The sequence below is a fragment of the Chaetodon auriga genome, chromosome 22 (genome assembly GCF_051107435.1).
Source record: "Chaetodon auriga isolate fChaAug3 chromosome 22, fChaAug3.hap1, whole genome shotgun sequence".
In the NCBI taxonomy this organism is placed as follows: Eukaryota; Metazoa; Chordata; class Actinopteri; order Chaetodontiformes; family Chaetodontidae; genus Chaetodon; species Chaetodon auriga.
Window position 1 is genome coordinate 17,929,172 of NC_135095.1, and position 24,341 is coordinate 17,953,512.

Sequence of the window (24,341 nt, forward strand, 5' to 3'; positions counted from 1 at the left end):
CATGTAATTTAAAGCGAACGCCTTCAAACTGGATCAAAGCGACTAACAGACTAACCACCTCGAGTACACGTACACTTAAAAAGCCCATTTTAAGTTGGAGTCACTGTGGAGCATCTTAACATTACACAAAGTAGACACGCAGTATTAATACCGGCCATACTTGTGCTATACTGTACCTTTGTTAAATATTCAGTAAACTCAACATCTGGCAACTCAAACAGTTACTGTTTGAACTTGAATAAATCTACAGGAATCAGAACATTAACTGAGCTCTCTCCAGTGCTAATCATGCTAGCAGCTCCAGGATGAAAATGGTGGTCCACCACTTTGATCCAAACTGAAATATCTCAGCAACCATTTGATGGATTGTCCTGAATTTTTGTGCAGACATTCATCTTCCCCTCAGGGTGATTTCTGATAACTCGTGACATCGGGCCAGAAGCGTAATTTGTCCAAAATACCAGCAAAACCAATGCCAATCCATCTGCCTTAGCTGTACTCTGTGTTTACTGCTAGTTAGTGTGCTAATATGCTAAAGTTAGCTGGTGAACATGGTAAACGCCACACCTGTTTAACATCAGCATGTTAGCATTGTTGTGAACATGTTGGTATGCTGATGTTAGCATGTAGCCTCACACAGCTATGAGTGAGGCTGTTCTTTGATCCGGTGTCTCCTCTCTGGGGCTAAACAGCACCAACACAAACAAAACAGCACCGGTTGATTCAGACGAGAGCTGGTTTTATTCACACGCACAGTTCCCTCCTTTATTACAATAACCTGGCAAGCTAACGCTCATGAAGTATGCAGCTCAAAGCACTACAGCACTCAGACCTCACCAAAGGCACACGCCGACTCAGTCCTTTTTCCAGGTATAAGTGCACATGTGCGATCATCTGTGCAGGGTCAGGATCTGCTCCACCAGTCGTACGGTGGGCTGGCTGATCGGGTAGTGAGGCGGCAGCTTCTCCTCAGCACACGACAGCTTCACAAAGTACCTGAAGGGAACACACAACGATCCTTCAAATACTTAACAAGTCTGTCGTCACCGTCCTGAGTCTTGCAGCAGCACAAACCTGAACTCCTCCCTGAAGTGGGCTCGGAGGTGCTGTGCCAGCTGGGTGCTGTACTGCAGGCAGGCCAGCAGGAGGCGACAGCGCTGGAACAGCAGAACAGACTGAAGGGGACTCAGGAAGGGCTCCTGCAGGTCTGACAAAACCAGCACCACCTGCTGGGCCTGGTAACCAACGAAGGACGTCTGCAGAGAGACGAGGAGAGCAAAGTGCTGTTTAAACTCAACACATGAGTCTTATGAGTTTTTAGACACTGGAGGCTTTAAAGTGCTTTCCCTGCAGCGCAGTACGTTAAAGCGCTGCTCGCTGAGCTGCACTCACTGGCAGGATGAGGTGGACAAAACAGCAGAGCGCAATAAAGAAAGGATTGGCATTCGACCAGGATTATGTCAGCCAATGGCTGGATCGGACCTGTCACTGATCCTCGAGGAGATCTCGACTGAACAGGTGACAGTGAGGAAGTTTACCAGGTGAGGATGAGGCTGCAGGACTCGGAGGATCCAGCCAACAGACAGGAAGTTGTCAGCAGGGGAACACCTGCTGGCCTGAAACACAGAAAACGTTCAACAAAGTGTGATGTCACAGGCTGAATCCAAATGTTCACACACCTGCAAACTCTGCAGACTAATACTACAAACAACTGCAAACGAGCCTTTACCGACAAGAGTTTTACAAAGTCTCGCACTAACGCAACTAACACACTAATTTTCATGCATTTGCAGAACAGAAAACTAAAATAAACACCTAAATGTGCATTTTGCATGTTTTCTTTGCACAAGTCTAAAAAAGAGACACTATTAAGCAAAATAACCCAAAATATCTAAACTGACAAGTTCATGAAATCTCCCCTGAATGTAGACATCAACCATTATCTACAGTTTGTATATTCACACCCTGCTCAGGTTCAGCCCCAAATTCACCGTTATTATGAACACATTTATTAGGAAATCATCTCTAAGTTTGCGTTTGTTTTTGTCATAACTCACATTGTGGCCTAAAAGCAGCAGCTCGAAGAGCAGAGAGCAGGCAGCGTCCAGATACTCAGCCAGTAAGGCCTGACCGCAGAGACAGAGAGGGACGAGTGTCACCTTAAAAACACGTTTAAAGATGATAATGTAACTGTGAGAAGGCAGCAGCTCACCTCGCGGTCAATCTGGGATCCTTGGTTTTGTGTCTGAGGCTCTGGGTCACATATCAAGGCGAGCAGCATTCTGGAGGCCAGGGCACCTCTGCAGGGAGACAAGTACAGAAAATCACCTTTAAAAGGGCAGAAACGAGCTTTTAAAGGATGAAGTCTTCAGACAGACAGAGGACAGGCGGGAGGTTTACTTTTTGGCAGACAGCAGGTCCAGTCTGGCTGGTTCCACCTCGGTCTCCCTGAACATGACGGCGAGCGTCTGGACGATGATGGTGCTCAGTCTGAACAGAAGGATGGAGCCGCTGTTACAGTCAGAGCCTTCCAGAACAAACTCATCAAACTCTGATTCACAGCCCCTCTGATGCACTCGGGTTTACTTTTACTGAACAAAGCAACAAACGAGACATTTTCCCACAAATCACGCAAACTTTTTCATCATTGAAGGACATTTTGGAAGCATGCTGCAGTGTTTCAGATCCCGGTATCCTCCAGCCAGCCCATAATATGGGCCGTGCAGCACACTGCCTGCAGATATGATTGAAGCTAACTGGCTAAAAGAAAGCACACACAACCAAAGTCTTCCTTCTAAACAGCCGTAAGCATGTTGTGTAAAAACAGCAATCAGCTTACAACCAGCGTAATCAGCTGCACGCGCACAGGCACACACACACACACACACACACACACACACACACACACACTGTGGAGCTTACAGTAGCTGATCTGCTGTGTGGACGCCGCTGAGGCTCTGACAGCCGTGGAGAGATTCCTCCAGAGTCTGAACCAGGAAGACACAAACCTCGCTGGACTGAAACACGCAGAGCAGAGAAACCAGATTCAGGTCTGTCCCAGCTTTGGTCTGAATGTGTCTCTGTGAGGTTAAACTTACTGCACTTGTACTGAACTGTCTACCTGTACTGCATCTCAGGGACAACTATAGTATTTTTGCAGTATATACAGTATTTACAGTTACGTCACCGATAAAGATTTTACATACAAAACATGAAGAGCCTCTAAAACTTGACGCATTACTGTAAATTAAAGTACCCGACTGCAGTTAAAGTAGTTAAACTTCGCTCCACCTCAAGCAGCCACAACATTAAAATGCAGCCGACACCTGAATGCATCACAAGGAGGAAAATCCCAAACTTGCAGAAGTGCAGGGCTGCAACTAATGATCATTTTTCCTATTGATTAATCTGTTAATATTTATCAATTAATCATTGAAATGTCTTTTCTTCTCTGACCAACAGTCCAAAACCTGAAGATATTCAGTGGACAATCACATTTGAGAAGCAGGAACCAGAGAATTTCCTTCAAAAATGACTCAAATTGATGAATTATTAGAATAGATTCTGCTGCATTCTGATTAAACACTAGGAGCTATCGACGATGATTTCGCTTTTTACCAGTTTAATTTATCTGCCTTCACACACAGACATCTGTTTAAAGAGATGTTGCGTTGTCCAGTTTGATATAAACAATGACATGAAAAAGGAAGTCTTGGCCCGGATATCCGTTACTCAGATATAACAAAGCCCCCAGACATTGGCTGGTCCTCACAAATACAGCAGCACAAACTGGTCTTTGAACGCCTCACCCTCCAGAAGAGTCTGCGCAGCGCCACATTACGGTGAGCGGCAGTCCTCAGCTCCTGCAGCAGCAGGTACAGACTCTCCACACTGATGCCCTCCTGCAGGAGCTCCGAGCTCAGCTGAGCGAACAGGTGAGCCGTCCGCTCCCAGCTGCACACGCACACACACACACACACACACACACACACGCAGCAGGTCATCATCAATGAGTCTCCCTCCGTCCTGAACTGTGTTACACCAGAGCTCAGTTACCTGATGGCAGGAAGTCTCTTTCCAGGAGGGGAGTCAGAAGAAGCTCTGCACCGGCCTCTGTGGAGCGGGTCTAACCACAGAGTGGACCTCTGGACACACATACACAGGAGTGAAATGCTAAATTGGTGTATGAAACAAGTAAGATACATTTTTTCATTCACATCTTCACAGAGAACCAATGAGCTTGCAGCTGAGTGCCACAGACAGGAAGTCAGAAAGTGTGGAGAGGCAGGCAAACGCGCCGTTGGTTATGGCCTTTTCGTGTGTCTCACCGTCATCACTCACAATAATGAAACTGTTCCATGAGCTCTGCAGGTGGAGGTAAATTCTGGAGGTGTGTGAAACGGCGTAAAGATGCAGCTCAGCCTCCCTCTCCTCTCTGCTGTCCACACAGTCTCTTCTCAACAGGCGAGACAGAACTGAACCGATCGTCTTCGGCACCTGAACAAAAAACATCACGTCCACACACAAAGGGCCGTCATCCTCTGCGCCATCTTTTAACGCCTCAGTAGATCATGATCTGAAGCATGTGTTGAAAATAAAGCTGTCTGAGAGGTAGGGAAGTCGTTTCCAGTCTGTCTCATGATGATAAAATGATAATATTCACACTGTCGGATTAACTACTCTGAGATGGCTGCCTTGAAGCTACATGCTAAAAGATACCCATCCATCCACCCATCCATCCATCCACCCATCCATCCCTCCGTACCTGGCCGGGCTCAGGGGTGTTCAGTCTTTGATTCGAGGGTGACAGAGGAGAGGTGGGGGAGCTGGTGGTGGAGTAGAGGGAGGGCGGTGTGGAGGGAGGCCGGGTGGGAGGGTGTGGGATCCTCAGGAGGCCCAGAGTCTCTGTGTTTGGACAGGAGGCAGAACGTGGGGGCTCTGACAGGTGGAGCTCCTCTGCCCCCCCCCCACTGTGGTTCCTGATGAACAAGATGAGTGTTGAACATCACGTTGCTGACAGTGAACCAGCTCAGTCATTTCAACGGAACGATTCAATGACTGCAAACTGCTTTCATGTCCCTGAAGATCCATCTTTGACTGTGTGTGCGTGTGTGTGCGTGTGTGTGTGTGTGTGTGTGTGTGTGTGTGTGTGTAATGGCCTCCCAGGGGTGAACTACCCTTGAGCATCAGGACAGATGAGCATGAGACAGCGTTTGCATCACACTCATCAGTTTTACAGCAGCGTGGCGGCGTGGCATGTGTTGTAACCAGGCAACGACTCAGCGACAGTAAACCTGTCCTCCTCTTCCTGTCGTCTCTTCAGTCAACAAACTGCCTCCTGACCGACGCGCAGGGGAAAATAATCCCACCAGACGCGACCGAATGAAGAGCAGGACGACAGGAACGACAGAGCGACGCACACGCGACCTTCAGCCTATCAGTCAGAGCGCAGTCCCTCCCTCTGCACGGCTGCTTTCTGTCCGTCTGTGTCCAGTCTGTGCGTCCTCCTCACGTCACGTCTGACTGTAGGGCTGCAAATACATAACGACGATTTTCATTATCGATTAATCGTTTTAAAACAGTGTGAAAAAATGCCATTCACACTTCCTCAGAGCTGCAGTGATGCCTTAAATTTGCTGTTTTTGTCTCAACAACAGTCCAGAATCTAAAGATATTTAACTGATTGCGACAAATGTTGAAACATCCTCACATTTGAGAGGCTGGAGCCAGAGAATATGAGGGTTTTTGCTCTGGGAGTAATAATCTGCGGATTAATCCGTAATGAAAATAGTCATTAACCGCGGCCTTAAATGTGTCAGGACAAAAATACGTCTGGATCTCAAACGTGAAACCTTCTTTAAACCTCCTCAGTGACAAAGAGCAGCAGGTAACCTGAGGTGAACCGAGCGTCTCTGTATTCAATAAGTCATGAGCGAGCGGAGGATCATTACAGAGTGAGGCAGCTTTCACTTCATGCATCATTCAGCTGTTTCCAAACTGAAAGTGGGACATGAGATTGACCTTTCTGTCCAATATTTGGACTCTCAGTGAGGACTGAAACACATAAAATGCAGCTATGTGCACGTAAAGCTCCTGAAGTTGAACACTCCACCTTCTCTCTCTTGCAGCTCTGCAGACAACAACAGCTGTAAAGGCTTTACAGCTCAGAGAGTTTGTCTGTCTCCCTGACTCCCAGACAGAATGTCCACAGCACGCTTTGGACACACCGCAGGGCAGAAAACGCAAAATCAGACACGTAAAGTCACGCCTGCAGGAGGTTTTTGGTTTAAGACAGTTAAGAAGTACAAGCAACCAATGCCAGACTGTGTGTGTGTGTGTGTGTCTGTGTGTGTGTGTGTGTGTGTGTGTGTGTGTGTGTGTAATGCTCACCTCTGTGCAGGATATCCTGTTGGGAAAAAAAGACACAGGCTGGTTAAAGTTACTGTCCGAGGTCTCGGGGGGAATAAATCAGGACATTTAGGGACACGTGAGCTTCACACTGCAGCTGCTTCTATCAGCAGCAGCCAAACAAGACTCCAGAAAAGATGAGACGCTGACACGTAAACAAACAGCACGTGATAACTCGACTGAACACGCGCCCGGTGGACTCTCAGGGTTAAACCTCAAATGACACAAACTCCTTTTAATGCAACACTTCGACTGCTGTCGGTGCTTGAACTTGACGGCCGACAAGCCGTTCCTCGTCGTCGTTTCTTGTTCTGTCTTTACCCTGTGAGGTGTGTGCCATGACTGGGCGGTGGCTGCTTCTGCGAGTGGGCTGGACTGCAGGAGGAAGTCCCGCCCCGCGGTCTCTCCTCAGCCAATCACGCCCCCTCCTGGCAGGCTTTTCGGTGACATAGGTGATCCGAATGTGCTGGCAGAGCTCCCTGTCCTTCCCCCGGAGGAAATCTGGGAGATCGTTGACCTGAAACAGAGAAGAAGATGAAAACTCTGATCCGTGTTGAAAATGTTTCCTTGGTTTAATGGTTTTCATGTAAGTTTTATGGATTTTAAGGAGCTGTGACTGATGTGTGACAGACTGGCATCAACGTACACTGAACACACAAATGTAGGATCTACAATAAATAAATAAATAAATAAATAAATAAATAAAATTTTGCTGAAAATAATTCATTATTGAATAAATAACCAATTACATTATTTTTTAGATTATCTCTGTATTTTCTGTAGTTTTTGTCTCATTAAGTCCTTTTCTTTAGGTGTATTTTACATTTATTTACATTTTCTCGTTATGAGTCTACTTTTCTGTATTTCTATGTATATTTATCTACTTCCTCCCTTATCTAATTAGAGTTTTATCATCTTACCATTTATTCAGATATTTTTTCATGCTTTTTTATTAGATTTTCATATATTTCTCTATTTTCTCTTGATTCATTTCTAAATTGACCTTTTACTGTCTTTATCTTTTTTATTTTCTGACCGCTTCCACTGACTCCTTGTGTCAGTATAAAAACTCAACACCTGCTGAAGCAGCGAGGGCAACACAGTTCAACACAGGGCATAATCTGACGAGTTAATGCAGACGGGATTAACTCTGTGAGGAAGAAGTTAACCTTTGACCTCGCATCTACGTGACATAACAAGATGATAGAAGGTAATTAAAGGCTTCTGCTGCGACGCACAGCTTTCTTTTTGGATACCGCATGTTATGTAGGGTTACATCATTGAGTTTGAATCTATTTTAAATCCCCGCGAGTCGAGACCGACTCATTCAGTTACAGGTATAATCTGAGGAAAATGGTCTCCCGTTTAGTATGTATTAGTCGTAAGCATCGTGTCTCATGTCTTAAAGTCACATCAACTGAGCAACTGCCAGATATTTAGACTTCATGTCACTTTAGGTCTTTAACAGGCAAAATACAAAATTACTGAAAGAAAAGTAGAGTCAGAACAATCAGTGATTGTAAGTACAGATGAAACTGATTTGAATTAATCCATTAGCTGATCTGCAGAAAATTGCAAGAAATCTGTTAGTTGATTTTCTGTTTTATATTGTTGATGCTGTCCGATAAAAAAGCTTATTTACAGACGTCACTCTGGAACTCATGATGGGCATTTTCAACCATTTTCTTACATTTTTTGGACTAAATAAGTCATAAAAAATAACCTACAGATTAATCGATAATGGAAAGAACCGTTTATGCAGCCCTGACATTCAGTGTGGTTCATCAAAGAAGTAAAGCGATTGATCATCACTGAAGATAATCATTAAGATAATCACTGCTCTGTGGTGCAAATGGAACTTTAATTATCTTTAAAAAATGTGAGAATAAAGCAGAGGACGCCGCCTTTATGACTGTCTGTGAAGTAAAGCACAATATCAGCATCAGGCCCGACCATGGAGAGGCTCCCTGTGTCAAAATCCAATCTTAATATCCTCATTATTTCAGTTTTATGTAAAATATCCACCATATAATGTGCTGAATCAAATGGGGAAAATATGGAGTCAGGTACTCTAACATGGATAAACCGTGCACAGAAAAGGGTCAATTAACAGGTTAATTCAGTCCTAGATGGAAAATCTAATCATCTGATGCTACTGAGCCAGAAAAGGTGTGAAGTGACTCCTGTAAGTCAAAGTGACCGATGAGTTTAACAGGGGATCAGAACAGCAGGGGACTGTTACTCAGGCAGGACCAAACAGCAATCAATCCAACTGATCGTTACTCTCTTCATCAATCGTTTAGTCAATAAAATGTCATAAAATAGTAAAAATTGCCTGGAGCAGATTCCAGGGTGGCATCAATGCAATGTTTACGAAAGAATAAGACAAAGAGAAACAGGATATCCGCAGCGAGGAGCAGCTGGACCTGGAGGACGTCTTCAAAGGAGGATCAATGACCAGTGAAGTTGCTGGTAATTACTTTGGCTGACGTCAGCCAAACATCGGCTCAGTGGACCATGAACATGTGTTAATCAAGAACACATTCAGGCAGATCAACTGACACTGATCAGTCGATCGATTAACCGCTTTAACGTCTCCGGTAAACTCACCAGCTCGATGTCCCGCACGCGCCTGAAGCTGAAGGCTGCGGTGAGCGTGCGCGGCGGGTACTCGGTCAGGTACACGCGGTCGTCGCTCAGCACCACGTGCATGTACACCTTATTGATGGTCTCCGATATCACCACACAAGGCTCGCACGCGCGGATCCGCTCATACACCGTCCGCTCCGTGTTCCGCTTCAGGAAGGAGTCCAACTTGATGTCTCGGCGGCTGAGAAGGGAACCGGAGCCGGTCCGAGCCATGCCGGTACCGGCGGAGGAGTTACCAACAAGTTTGAGGCGTCAACCTCCGCTTTGGCGCGAGGCGGGTGATCCGCGGCGGCTCCCCATCCGTCAGGTTTGGACTTCAGGTCGAGGTGAAAGCAGCCCCGTCCCGCTGCCGGTCACACTGAGCAGGTACACAGCTCTCTGATTGGTCCGCGCAGTGAGGAGGAACGCTGCCGATTGGCTGTTGTGTCAGAATTTAACAACAGCTCTGAGATCAGAGTTTCAGAGCCATTCAAAGGATTTCAGGACAGGGTCAGAACCAGGACCTGATCCCGAGACCATGGGCGTAAGGCCACGAAAATGTGGACCAGCCAATCAAAAATGTTCCGCATTTTAATTGATTTGTGTGAGTGAGACTTCTTCACGCTGTCAGGGATAACATTAAGCAGGTAGAGACTCTTCTTATGCTTCATTTTATCGGGTTAAATGTACTCAGATCTAAAGAGCAACTTGCAGGGAGATTTCCTGCTGAGTTTACATTGAGGTTAAATTACAGTTTTATTAGTTTCACAAGACATTAAGGCAGAAATTCACACGATAAGCTGTTATGAGTCTAAAAACAGAGCAATCAACCGGTTTAAGTCCATCCAAACTGCCCACAATAAAAAAAATAAAATAAAATAAAAATGTCCGGGGAAATATTTACCTAATTTATTTATTGATTTGCTGAAAAATGTCAAACACACTGCAGTCACCCTCTCAGGTTGCTCAAACATGACACCATGATAAAAATGTCATTCAGTCGTGCTTTAAAGAACGACTCAATAACACAAAATTACTGAACTAAACTATTTTTAAAATAATTCTGCCATTTTCAATTGCATCCCATCAATAGCACAAAACGTCTTCCTGGAAACAGTCTGTGATCATTGGTGTATTTGAAATAGTTTGGTCAACAAGCTTCCTGAAAGAACAAAGAAAAGTTAGTCTCAGATTTCATTTGAATTCCTACAGATGTGATTTGATTCCATCAGTAATGGTTCCGCATGGACATTAAGTTGACTGGGACGTTTTGAATGGGTCAAACAATTATATTATCTGTCAGTAAAACAACAACAGCGTTATGCTCAGTCCTGAAATTCAATGTGGAGTCATGGAAATGTTGAGGAATTTATATTTAAAATGCACGCGCATGTGTGAGATCATGTATTGTTTTGGTAAAACAAAGGTATTTTCTGTTGAATAATGTTTATATTTCCACCCTCTTTAGATTGAAGAGGCTGGAGGAGAGCTTTTGGTAAATTATGTGAACAAACTTGAATCAAATGATAAGATCAATGTTGTTGCAGCTTCCGGAGAATACCACCAGAGGGCGGTAGCCTCTTCATTACGGATATGCCCACAGGTGTGCTGGTGAAAAGGCTTCACTTACCTTCAGAGGTTCTCTCATATATTAGACACAGCAACTTTAACGCTTCAGTCGTTTGTGTTGTTAAAAAGACTTTTGTATTACTGCTGCATGATTAACTGAATAAATCATGATGAAAATGCGATGTCTCCTTCATCCTCCTTCTCTGACTCATCATCCTCTCTGAGACGCCTGACACACACACACACACACACCTACCTAACGGAATTAAATAATTAAAAAGCCATGTAAGGACATTTAAGGAAAAATAACGTCCAAGAAAAAAAAAAATATGAATTTTCCTTTCCTTTGTTGTCCGGCACGGCGGAGGAATTGACTGCGGATGGTTACTGTATCACATAACAGAGAACAGCACGTTTTCTCAGAGGAAAGCTCAAACTGTGAGGATTTCCACTCTGTCGGTCCGGTGGACAGTCCTGTGTTTATACGGGATGAAAGCAGTCGATGTGACCCTGATTGTCACAGCCTCTAACGCTTCCACCCACAGTGTTCGGTCGTGCGTTTGGCACGCTCTCTATGGCAAGCCGTTCCTGCCAGAAATACGCCACATTCAGTCAGATGTGGCGTATTTCTGGCAGGAACGGCTTGCCATAGTGGTGCGCACAAACGCGCGTATTTTACGCGCGTTTTGATGCGCAAAACGGCGTTTTTTACGCGCGTTCTTGGAGGACTTCATTACGGCGTAAAAAGCGGCGTTCTTTTTGCGCATTACGGCGTAAAATCTGAAAAAACGGCGTTTTTTACGCCGTAGTGAAGTTGAAACGTGACTGAATGTGGCGTATTTCTGGCAGGAACGGCTTGCCATAATCTACAGCACCTGAATCACGAGCCATCATTAATAACACGTTCAATAACACACCAAATAAGCCGGTGGTCAGAGAGTGACATGGGAACAGGGTCTCAGCTTCAGTTCAACTTTAGTTTGTACTTTCGAACAGTCCTATGCTTTCTGCAATCACAAATAATGTTCAACATGAATCAGTATTAGATAACCATAATTATCACAGACTAGAAGGTATCAACAAGCATTTAGAATAAACTGAAAAGTACTAGCATGTACATGATGGTATTAGCGACTTAGCACTAATGTGCTAAGTCGCTAATACCAGCACGAAGGCGCTAGCAGAATAGCACAGACATGAAAGAAATAATCTTAAATAATTTACAATTGTTTATTTTGAATGTTCACAGAAGGTCTGGCTGATTACACCCAAAAGAAAACAATCCTAAACTATTTAGGATTGTTTTCTTTTGCTAACATTAGCATGCTAGTGTTAAGTTGCTAATACCATCATGTACATGCTAGTACTTTTCAGTTTATTGTAAATGCTTGTTGATACCTTCAAACAAAGATCCTAACGATCCTAAATAAAAGTAATTTAGGAACGTTTTCTTTTGAATGTAATAACCGTCATGACCTTTTATGAACGTTCAAAAGAAAACAATCCTAAATTATTTTGGATTGTTTTCTTTTGAACGTTCATAGAAGGTGACAACACTTCAGAAAGGCGCTGCCTTTGATGATCCACGACTGCTTTCATCCCATTGCCATTGATGCGCATCAAAGGCACACGTAGCGTATATATAGCCTCATGAGGTGAATAATTTTCACATCAAACACTAACTACATTTTCACAATTTTTACGAATAGTTTTTGAGGTTGATAGGACTACTAACAAAGTACCAATGACAGACGATAATTTAAACAATCCCCAGTGCCTCCTCTGTGGAGCCCCAGAGCAGAGCTCACAGCAGCGAGCAAAGGACGAGCTTTTCACCGCCTTAACCTACCTGATCGAATTGGTCAGCATTCAGATAAGGCAGCTGGAACAGTACTTGGAGAAAATGGACACAGAGACAGAGAAACTTAGGACTTCGACTGAAACCACAGGACAACTGCACTCAGCTGAGGAGCAGAGAGAGGAGTGCGTCATGGAGACTCCCGCTGCAGAACCCCAGCAAGAACTTGCTTTGCAGCAGCAATCAAAGGACGAGCTTTCCACCGCCTTAACCAACGTGATCGAATTGGTCAGCAATCAGATAAGGCAGCTGGAACAGGACTTGGAGAAAATGAACACAGAGACAGAGAAACCTAGGACCTCAGCTGAAACCACAGGACAACTGCACTCAGCTGAGGAGCAGAGAGAGGAGTGCGTCATGGAGACTCCCGCTGCAGAACCCCAGCCAGAGAACAACAAGGGCCCTCTGGAGGAGGCGCGGTACAGCCCCCTGCAGAGCTCCCCGGAGAGCAAGGAGCAGACAGAGGAGAGCCTCCTGCAGAGTGAGGAGCAAGAGAGCGAGGAGCAGACAGAGGAGAGCCTCCTGCAGAGTGAGGAGCAGAGTGTGGAGACTCCTGCAGAGACTCCTGCTCCTGAAGTCAAGTCCATTAGTCTGTTGCATCACCTGGCTGACCGTCTACTGACATTTGGTGGGCCTGTTGTAAGGACAGTGACATCCTGTGTCTGTCCAGAACTTGACAGCCAACAGGAGTAAAACCCTGTCGGACTGCACCGACCACCTGATGGAGCCCTGCTGCAACTTTGAACACACGCAGTACCTCACGCCATCTAACCAGGACGAGCTGAGAAATTTTCAACTCTAGTTTCAGTCCTAAAGACAGATTCTAGAGTCAAAGCTCAAACAATCTTTTCGAAAAAAAAAAAAACAAAAAACAAAAAAAACAATAACAGCGTTTTCAAAAGGGACACTTAAATATGAAATTTGACACAAAAGTTCAGCTGAGGATGAAAAAAGAAAAGAATAAGAAAAATGAGAGGGAATCAGAATCATCATCAATCTTCATCATCCATTTAATTCAGTTTCAAAAATACACTGACTGATCTTAAATGCTCTTTCTTGACCCTGGAAACAACAAAAACAACAAAGTTGATGAGAAGAAGAATCAGAGGGACAATCCCCTTTATTCGTCACACAGATACATATCATGCCCACACACGCCCATGCACTGGTGAAATTTAACTTCCGCCTTTAACCCATCCTGGTCGTCCTTCCTCCGCGGCAGACCAGGAGCGGTGGGCTGCCATCCAACCGGCGCCCGGGGACCCAGTTCCTTTGTCACCATTGGTCAGGTGGTGATCTTCTTGCATGTTTTTAGTGGGGGTATATTTTATGGAGGATACCCCAGGTGAACACGGGGAGAACATGCAAACTCCACACAGAAAGGCCTTTTTCCTCAAGCAGCAGGCACCGAAGGCATGGTGGAGGACACACCCCCGGTGCCCGCAGCGAGAATCGAACCCTGGACCTTCTAGCTGTGAGGCGACAGTGTTGCCACTGTGCCACCGTGCCAGTTTTTTAATTATGAATAATTAAAAAAAACGATCAGTTAGGTCATTGAAATCAAATCAATCTGTAAATAAAAAAGAATAATTTAGAAATGGAATTAACTTGTGTGATCACTGCTGATGATGGAGCAACAGGCTGATCCAAGAAATCACCGCTCTGCTGCTCTTCATGCCACACACACACACACACACACACACACACACACACTGAACAGAAGTAAAAAGCCAACATTTCCATTTACTATTCATTTTGCTTCCGCCACATAAGTGGCAATAAGTCCACACATGTTCCGCCTGTATATTTAGGATCATTTCTTTTGAATGTTCATAGAAGGTCACGGCGCCATATAATATCATGACGTCATAGGCCATCAGAGGACCTGATGTTGTAAGAGGTGAATCATTTTTGGATGCAAAGAGCATCCTAAAAATAAAAGAAATATAAGACAACATAGAAGTGCATTCATCCCACAGAATCAGATGAAATGCACGTTGAATAAACCAGATAAAAATATGACAGCGTGAGAATAAAGTTTTGAGTAATAACATCAATATTGAGAATATGTGGGTGGTAGAAGCATCTACTTTCTGAATTTAGGCTGGTCTCTACATCTACAGACTCCAGTCAGAGAGTGACATGGGAACAGGATCTCAGCTTCAGTTCAACTTTAGTTTGTACTTTCGAACAGTCGTATGGTTTCTGCAATCACAAATAATATTCAACATGAATCAGTATTAGATAACCATAATTATCACAGACTAGAAGGTATTAACAAGCATTTAGAATAAACTGGAAAGTACTAGCATGTACATGATGGTACTAGCGGCTTAGCACTGAGCATTGAGTATAATAAGACATATAAATAATAAAGATTTTCTATGTTTTGTACATTACTAATTAATTTTTGGGGGGGAGCCGAAAGAGAGCCCAACCAATAAGAAGCGGTTCTATTAAAAGAGCTGGAATTCCCATCACTGGGTGTTTGCGACCTTCTAGGTATGATTTTCTGCAGATAAACTCAAAATGTGCAGTTTAAGTAAGCGAAGCTAGACGTACTGACACAGCATGTGTCTTTATGTATATTATCAGTTTGTAACTGCATTTGATCAGGAGATACAGTCCATCTCAATACACAAATACACACACACACACACACACACACACACACACACACACACACACACACACACACACACACACACACACAAAGCATTTGTACAGTGACCGATTATGGCCGCTCTGACATGGTTGGTGTTTTCTGGTAATCTGTTCAGCCATCTACTGGTGACCCTTGCAGATGGAGGAGCCACCAGGAAATAGCAGTTATGATCAAGCTGGGCTGCATGAGCCAACGTGACTGACAACGTGCATGTTGTACAGTCATTTCAATTATGATGTTATGCTGCAACGATGAATGCCTGTAGATTCTTGGAGGAAGCAACACACAGTCACATTAATCAACGAAGCGAAGCCCGTCAACTAGGTCACACCGGGGTAAGACATCTCAGTGGCTAATAACAGACGAGCTCCTTCAAGCATAACTGAACTTTGTGAGTTGAAACAACATATAATCATAAGTGGGCGGCATGGCAGCAGGTAGTGCGGGTGCCTCACAGCAAGGAGGTCTCTGGTTCGATCCCCGGGTCGGGCAGGGCCTTTCTGTGTGAAGTTTGCATGTTCTTCCCATGCATGCGTGGGTTCTCTCTGGGCACTCCGGCTTCCTCCCACAGACCAAAAACATGCTCATTAGGTGAATTGGTGACTCTAAAATTGTCCGTGTGAGTGTGAATGGTTGTCTGTCTGTGTGTCTATCTGTGTTGCCCTGCAATCGGCTGGCGACCGGTTCAGGGTGTACACCGCCTCTCGCCCATTGCCAGCTGGGATAGGCTCCAGCCCCCACAACCCCGAAAGGGGTACGCGGGTATAGAAGATGAATGAATGAATAAATAAATAATCATAAGTAAGTTTGATTTAATGCATAATGTCACAGAGTAAGACATTTCAACTCAGAATATCACATTCAAACAAACAACAACGTTAATTAAGCAATTTATTTTACTGATCTTCCTGAGTTGAAATAAAGCTTTTAAAGTTGAGTTTACTCATGTATTTAAGGCAGCTTTTGAAGCTAAGTTTATAAAAGTTAAAGTTAAACCAACCTGAAATTTATTACAGTGCAGGGCAAACCGGGTAATCCTCACCTCTAGTTTAAATCCTAAAGATTCTAGAGTCAAAGCTCAGCTAACTGAAAAAAGCATATATATATTTGAATTATGAATATGAATTATGAGTATATGGATGTGACGATTCGTTCAGAATTCATCATTTGTATTTCTAATGACAGGCACAATGCAGAGCTCAGCACCTCTCAGGAGGCCAGCCTGTCCGTGTCTGGCTGGGTTTTCTCCAGGTACTCTGGTTTCCTTCCACATGTACAAAGATGAAGGAGAGGTGTGTGAGCCTGAATGATGACCTCACTGGTCTCATCTTTACAGTCTATACAGTCATTACCTGTTTCTCCCTGCAGCTCCAGCGTCCACCTCCACGTGACTGCCTCAGCGGGATTAACGTGGAGCTCGTGTCCAGGCTTCCAGCTAACTAACAATGTGTTCCATAAACAACAATAAAATAAGAAGTCAAATCTGAAACACTAAAGAAATGTTCATGTTCATGTTCTACTCACGTTTCACATCTGTCTCCTTTTCTCATGCAGTCAAAATCAAACAGAATTAATGCACTTTAATACAAACAGAATGGAACACACTCTGTGTGCCTGCTGCTCAGCGGTGCCTCAGTGGAGCTGCCTCTGCAGGCAGCACTGACAGCTAAGGCTGGAAACTTTCTCCTGGTTCCCAAGAAAAGGCTCAGTATTGTGCAGACACGTGAATGTTGTTAGACAGGCAAACAGAATGTGAGATTTTTGGCTAACTTTAGCTTTGGCAGCACTCTCTCTGCTGCACAGGTGTCCTGATAAATTGAACTAAATGAGAGGAAACCTTAAAGCCACTGTCGATGAAAGCGTGTAGTAATACTGTTAAAAAGGCTTTCTGTGCACACGACAAAGTCTGAACATCAGGCCATACACACACACCACTCCAACATCAAAATCACCTTTCGTGTTTTGTTCTTCAATTTGAATTTTGTGATTTCTCCAGCCTCACCTGCTGCTTCCTGTCACCTGACTGGTGGAGGCTGGCGGTGAGCTCTGAAGCCCACAAACGGGACCCCTGCATGGGTCTCTGGGTGGTTGAGATTCAGTCCCATGCTGACCGCGTCCCCCACTGGCCTGGCAGGGCTCCCCGTCCTTCCCACGGAGGAACATTAACATGGTAACAACAAAGAACATGACACCAGGAACCCAAAACAAGACTTTAATTTAGGATCATTTACAAAATACCAGAAATATATATGTTAAAAACTGTTTTCCCCAGAGTTAAACGAGCTGCCAGAGAAATGATAGAAAAGGTTGTTGAGCTGCTGTTTGGTTTTTACTTTGTTGTGCCTCTAGAAGTGTTTTTGGTGTGTTTTCCTCTTTTGTGTTAACTGCATCGTACTTAGTGTGTGCGCAGTGTTTCCACACACACCTGTTTGAGGTCGGTGTGTTGAGGAATCTCCATGAGCTCCATCTGCTGCTCCTGAGCCTGGACCATGAACGCCTCCTTGATGTCCTCCGTGATGCAGCAGTCCAGCGGCACCAGGACGACCTGAAGCGCGACGACACAAACACCAAAAGCTTCAACACGTGCCGCACGCCAAATATTAAAACCTTTACGGGAAATGAGTATTTCACAATTTTCTTGCTAACATAATTGGCAAACTAATTGAAAATGAACATTTATTTGTTGCACTACCAATAAAGTATTTCCATTAATTTAACAGCTGAGAGTATTTTCTTTATTAAAGGTAAAGCTGCATGAGACTGTGACAGTGCAGCACCAACGATCGTCTCTTTAAGCAACATCTGGCACTTTTCAAACATTTCTACGAGCCACGTAACTGTGACGGAGTCATTCTGGGCTTCCTCTGTGCAGCTGTGGCTGTCCGCTTTGGCGCGAGGCGGGTGACCCGCGGCGGCTCCCCATCCCTCAGGTTTGGACTTCAGGTCGAGGGAAAAGCACGCGGGCAGGTGGCAGGACGCGTCCCATCCCGCTGCCGTTCACACTGAGCAGGTACGCAGCTCTCTGATTGGTCCGCGCAGTGAGGAGGAACGCTGCTGATTGGCTGTCAGAGTTTCAGATGTGTGTGTGTGTGTGTGTGTGTGTGTGTGTGTGTGTGTGTGTGTGTGTGTGTGTGTGTGTGTGTGGCATACCCTCCGAAACATGGTAAGAGACTCCACTGGAACATTTATTGCTGTTCCACAAACCAGCTCTATAAACCAACGTGAGAACTGACAAAATAAAGAAAAACAATCACATCTCTGTTCCCACTTCTGTCTATGATAAATAGCAAGTAATCACAGTACTTTCTCAGACAACTCAGCGTTATACCACGCAAAAAACCGTCAATTCACCAAACAACGGGGCAACATAGTTAACATACTTTTCCGACACAAATCATCAAATAATCAAGTAGTGGCCATAACACACCAAGTTGCCGTTTCTGCTTTGTTGCCTTATTTTCCTGTTTTACCTTAAACATTTACCGTTTTACCGCGAGCTCATCCATTCCGTTGTCAAATGGCTTCGTTTTTTCCCGGCAAATACAACACAGGAAGGAAGTAGGAAGTAGTGGTCTTCAAAATAAAATCTCACTATTTAAAAACGGAACCATTAGTTTCCAAACAGGCTGTTATGAGTCTAAAAACACAGGAATCAACCAATTTAATACTCAGTCCATCCAAACTGCCCACAATAAAAAAAAAAAAAAATAATAAAAAATGACACCATGATAAAAATGTCATTCAGTCGTGCTTTAAAGAACGACTCAATAACACAAAATTACTAAACTAAACTATTTTTAAAATAATTCTGCCATTTTCAATTGCATCCCATCAATAGCACAAAACGTCTTCCTGGAAACAGTCTGTGATCATTGGTGTATTTGAAATAGTTTGGTCAACAAGCTTCCTGAAAGAACAAAGAAAAGTTAGTCTCAGATTTCATTTGAATTCCTACAGATGTGATTTGATTCCATCAGTAATGGTTCCGCATGGACATTAAGTTGACTGGGACGTTTTGAATGGGTCAAACAATTATATTATCTGTCAGTAAAACAACAACAGCGTTATGCTCAGTCCTGAAATTCAATGTGGAGTCATGGAAATGTTGAGGAATTTATATTTAAAATGCACGCGCATGTGTGAGATCATGTATTGTTTTGGTAAAACAAAGGTATTTTCTGTTGAATAATGTTTATATTTCCACCCCCTTTAGATTTAAGAGGCTGGAGGAGAGCTTTTGGTAAATTATGTGAACAAACTTGAATCAAATGATAAGATCAATGTTGTTGCAGCTTCCGGAGAATACCACCAGAGGGCGGTAGCCTCTTCATTACGGATATGCCCACAGGTGTGCTGGTGAAAAGGCTTCACTTACCTTCAGAGGTTCTCTCATATATTAGACACAGCAACTTTAACGCTTCAGTCGTTTGTGTTGTTAAAAAGACTTTTGTATTACTGCTGCATGATTAACTGAATAAATCATGATGAAAATGCGATGTCTCCTTCATCCTCCTTCTCTGACTCATCATCCTCTCTGAGACGCCTGACACACACACACACACACATACACACACACACACACACACACACACACACACACACACTTAACGGAATTAAATAATTAAAAAGCAATGTAAGGACATTTAAGAAAAAAAAAACAACGTCCAAACAAAAAAAATGTGAATTTTCCTTTCCTTTGGAGGTATTGACTGCGGATGGTTATTGTATCGATCACGGTAATGACAAATGAAATCGCACTCACCCGTCTACACACATGTTCAGAAGAGTCATCGTGGTCGTGGCAGCTTGTCTGTGTCCTTGTGTTCATATTTGAAACTCTGCACATAACAGAGAACAGCACGTTTTCTCAGAGGAAAGCTCAAACTGTGAGGATTTCCACTCTGTCGGTCCGGTGGACAGTCCTGTGTTTATACGGGATGAAAGCAGTCGATGTGACCCTGATTGTCACAGTCTCTAACGCTTCCACCCACAGTGTTCGGTCATATCTTCTTTCCGAGCCGCGCCAGGCCAAGCGTGCGTTTGGCACGCTCTCGACGCGCTGGGCAGGGCGCACGTGGCTGGCTGCGCCGCTGGGTTCACCAAAGCAGGAGCCATCCTGTGCGCACACAGCAGCGGCTAACCCAGGTGCTGATTCTGACGACATACAGGAAGGACATCTACAGCACCTGAATCACGAGCCATCATTAATAACACGTTCAATAACACACCGCCACCTAAGTGGCAATAAGCCGGTGGTCAGAGAGTGACATGGGAACAGGGTCTCAGCTTCAGTTCAACTTTAGTTTGTACTTTCGAACAGTCGTATGCTTTCTGCAATCACAAATAATGTTCAACATGAATCAGTATTAGATAACCATAATTATCACAGACTAGAAGGTATCAACAAGCATTTAGAATAAACTGAAAAGTACTAGCGTGTACATGATGGTATTAGCGACTTAGCACTAACGTGCTAATGTTAGCACGCTAGCGCAATAGCACAGCCACAGACATGAAAGAAATAATCCTAAATAATTTAGGATTATTTTATTTTGAATGTTCATAGAAGGCTGATTACACTCAAAAGAAAACAATCCTAACTATTTCGGAATGTTTTCTTTTGCTAACATTAGCATGCTAGTGTTAAGTTGCTAATACCATCATGTACACGCTTGTTTGTTTTGTTTTGAATGTTCATAGAAGGACACAAAGCCATATGATATCATGACATCAAAGTCATGATCAAAGGATCTTTGATTACCCGCGACTGCTTTCATCCCTTTGCTGTTGATGCACATCAAAGGCACACATAGTGTATATATAGCCTTGTGAGGTGAATAATTTTCACATCAAACACTAACTACAATTTTCAGGAGATAGACAAACTGCGACATATCTACGAATAATTTCAGAGGTTAATAGGACTACTAACAAAGTATCAATGACAGACGATAATTTAAACAATCCCCAGTGCCTCCTCTCTGGAGCCCCAGAGCAAAGCACACAGAGAGAGGAGAGCGTCATGAAGACTGACGCTGCAGAACACCAGCCGCAGAGCACACAGAGAGAGGAGAGCGTCATGAAGACTGACGCTGCAGAACACCAGCCGCAGAGCACACAGAGAGAGGAGAGCGTCATGAAGACTGACGCTGCAGAACACCAGCCGCAGAGCACACAGTCTCCCGCACAACCCCGCGGGAGAACAAGGACCAGAGAGGAGAGGCCGCCCTGGAGACACTGGGGGCACCACCCCAGCAAGCACTGGCTTACGCCCCCGAGAGGGCAAGGAGCGGAGAGGGGAGGCCACCCTGGAGACCCCCGCTGCAGAACCCCAGCCGGAGAGCGCACAGCCCCCCGCAGAGCCAGCACCGGAGACACTAGGCCGCCCTGGAGACAGTGGTGGCACAACACCAGCAAACACTGGTTTACGCCCCCGAGAGGGCAAGGAGCGGAGAGGGGAGGCCGCCCTGGAGACCCCCGCTGCAGAACCCCAGCCGGAGAGCGCACAGCCCCCCGCAGAGCCAGCACCGGAGACACTAGGCCGCCCTGGAGACAGTGGTGGCACAACCCCAGCAAGCACCGGTTTACGCCCCCGAGAGGGCAAGGAGCGGAGAGGGGAGGCCGCCCTGGAGACCCCCGCTGCAGAACCCCAGCCGGAGAGCGCACAGCCCCCCGCAGAGCCAGCACCGGAGACACTAGGCCGCCCTGGAGACAGTGGTGGCACAACACCAGCAAGCACTGGCTTACGCCCCCGAGAGGGCAAGGAGCGGAGAGGGGAGGCCGCCCTGGAGACCCCCGCTGCAGAACCCCAGCCGGAGAGCGCACAGCCCCCCGCAGAGCCAGCACCGGAGACTCTAGGCCGCCCTGGAGACAGTTGCGGCACCACCCCAGCAAGCACTGGCTTACGCCCCCGAGAGGGCAAGGAGCGGAGAGGGGAGGCCGCCCTGGAGACCCCCACTGCAGAACCCCAGCCGGAGAGCGCACAGCCCCCCGCAGAGCCAGCACCGGAGACACTAGGCCGCCCTGGAGACAGTCGCGGCACCACCCCAGCAAGCACTGGCTTACGCCCCCGAGAGGGCAAGGAGCGGAGAGGGGAGGCCGCCCTGGAGACCTCCGCTGCAGAACCCCAGCCGGAGAGCGCACAGCCCCCCGCAGAGCCAGCACCGGAGACACTAGGCCGCCCTGGAGACAGTCGCGGCACCACCCCAGCAAGCACTGGCTTACGCCCCCGAGAGGGCAAGGAGCGGAGAGGGGAGGCCGCCCTGGAGACCCCCGCTGCAGAACCCCAGCCGGAGAGCGCACAGCCCCCCGCAGAGCCAGCACCGGAGACACTAGGCCGCCCTGGAGACAGTCGCGGCACCACCCCAGCAAGAACTGGCTTACGCCCCCGAGAGGGCAAGGAGCGGAGAGGGGAGGCCGCCATGGAGACCCCCGCTGCAGAACCCCAGCCGGAGAGCGCACAGCCCCCCGCAGAGCCAGCAACGGAGACACTAGGCCGCCCTGGAGACAGTCGCGGCACCACCCCAGCAAGCACTGGCTTACGCCCCCGAGAGGGCAAGGAGCGGAGAAGGGAGGCCGCCCTGGAGACCCCCGCTGCAGAACACCAGCCGGAGAGCGCACAGCCCCCCGCAAAGACAGCACCGGAGACACTAGGCCGCCCTGGAGACAGTCGCGGCACCACCCCAGCAAGCACTGGCTTTCGCCCCCGAGAGGGCAAGGAGCGGAGAAGGGAGGCCGCCCTGGAGACCCCTGCTGCAGAACACCAGCCGGAGAGCGCACAGCCCCCCGCAGAGACAGCACCGGAGACACTAGGCCGCCCTGGAGACAGTCGCTGCACCACCCCAGCAAGCACTGGCTTACGCCCCCGAGAGGGCAAGGAGCGGAGAGGGGAGGCCGCCCTGGAGACCCCTGCTGCAGAACACCAGCCGGAGAGCGCACAGCCCCCCGGAGAGCCAACACCAGAGACACTAGGCCGCCCTGGAGACAGCCGCTGCACCACCCCAGCAAGAACTGGCTGTCGCCCACGAAAGGGCGAGGAGCGGATACGGGAGTCTGCCCTGGAGACTCCCGCTGCAGAACCTCAGCCGGAGAGCACACAGCCCCCCAGAGAGACAGCACCAGAGAGAGTAGGCCTCCCTGGAGTTTAGATGGGAGGCCGCCATGGAGTCTCCCGCTGCACCACCCCAGCAAGCACTGGCTTTCGCTCTGGAGAGGGCGAGGAGCGGAGAGGGGAGGCTGCCCGGGAGACTCCCGCTGCAGAACCCCAGCCGGAGAGCGCACAGTCTCCCGTACAGCCCCCTGGAGAGCCAGGAGCAGAGAGTGGAGGCCGCCCTGGAGACTAGAGGGGAGGCCGCCCTGGAGACTGCCGCTGCACCACCCCAGGAAGCACTGGCTTTCGCTCTGGAGAGGGCGAGTAGCAGAGAGGGGAGGCCGCCTGGGAGACTCCCGCTGCAGAACAACAGCCGGAGAGCGCACAGTCTCCCGTACAGCCCCCTGGAGAGCCAGGAGCAGAGGGTGGAGGCCGCCCTGGAGACTAGAGGGGAGGCCGCACTGGAGACTGCCGCTGCACCACCCCAGCAAGCACTGGCTTTCGCTCTGGAGAGGGCGAGTAGCGGAGAGGGGAGGCCACCCGGGAGACTCCCGCTGCAGTACCCCAGCCGGACATCGCACAGTCTCCTGTACAGCCCCACGGAGAGCCAGGACCAGAGAGAGGAGGCTGCCCTGGAGACTGTCGCTGCACCACCCCAGCAAGAACTGGCTTTCAAGCAGCAAGCAAAGGACGAGCTTTCCACCGCCTTAACCAGCCTGTTTGAATTCGTCAGCAATCAGAGAAGCATCATGCAGACTGCCGCTGCAGAACCCCAGCCAGAGAGTGCACAATCTCCCGTACAGTCCCTGGGGGCTGTGCGGGAGACTGTGCATTCTCTGGCTTGCTTTATTCAGAAATAGTCACTGACCACCTGCCCTGCTGCAACTTTGAACACACGCAGTACCTCACGCCATCTAACCAGGACAAGCTGAGAAATTTTCAACTCTAGTTTCAGTCCTAAAGACAGATTCTAGAGTGGGCCTTTCTGTGTGGAGTCTGTATGGTCTCCTCGTGTCTGCATGGGTTTTCTCCGGGTGCTCCGGTTTCCTCCCACGTGTACAAAGATACGAAGGTTAGATGTGTAAGCGTGAATGTCAGTGTGGTCGACTCACAGCTACAGTGGC

At 46.9% G+C, this 24,341-nt stretch overlaps 1 protein-coding gene and 1 long non-coding RNA gene across 4 annotated transcripts; both read right to left on the reverse strand.

The window, feature by feature from the left end:
- Positions 1–740: 740 nt before the first annotated feature.
- On the reverse strand, positions 741–9,365 carry c22h12orf56 (chromosome 22 C12orf56 homolog). Of its 3 annotated transcripts, none has more exons than XM_076722423.1 (14): positions 9,019–9,365; positions 6,730–6,925; positions 6,391–6,406; positions 4,766–4,979; positions 4,342–4,497; positions 4,057–4,145; positions 3,810–3,954; positions 2,923–2,987; positions 2,401–2,490; positions 2,213–2,300; positions 2,058–2,126; positions 1,539–1,616; positions 1,075–1,256; positions 741–996 (listed from the first exon to the last, which is right to left on the reverse strand). In XM_076722423.1, the coding sequence occupies exons 1-14, from the start codon at positions 9,268–9,270 to the stop codon at positions 891–893; spliced, it is 1,746 nt and encodes a 581-aa protein (XP_076578538.1). In that variant the 5' UTR covers positions 9,271–9,365; the 3' UTR covers positions 741–890. The 3 variants fall into 3 exon arrangements, with proteins under 3 accessions (XP_076578538.1, XP_076578537.1, XP_076578539.1); XM_076722422.1 differs by having other exon boundaries at positions 2,923–3,017; XM_076722424.1 differs by lacking the exon at positions 2,058–2,126 and having other exon boundaries at positions 2,923–3,017.
- Positions 9,366–15,105: 5,740 nt separating this feature from the next.
- LOC143314706 (uncharacterized) lies at positions 15,106–20,714 on the reverse strand. Its single transcript, XR_013075819.1, has 3 exons — positions 17,967–20,714; positions 17,554–17,673; positions 15,106–17,273 (listed from the first exon to the last, which is right to left on the reverse strand). It is a non-coding gene; the product is annotated as an uncharacterized LOC143314706 (long non-coding RNA).
- Positions 20,715–24,341: the final 3,627 nt, after the last annotated feature.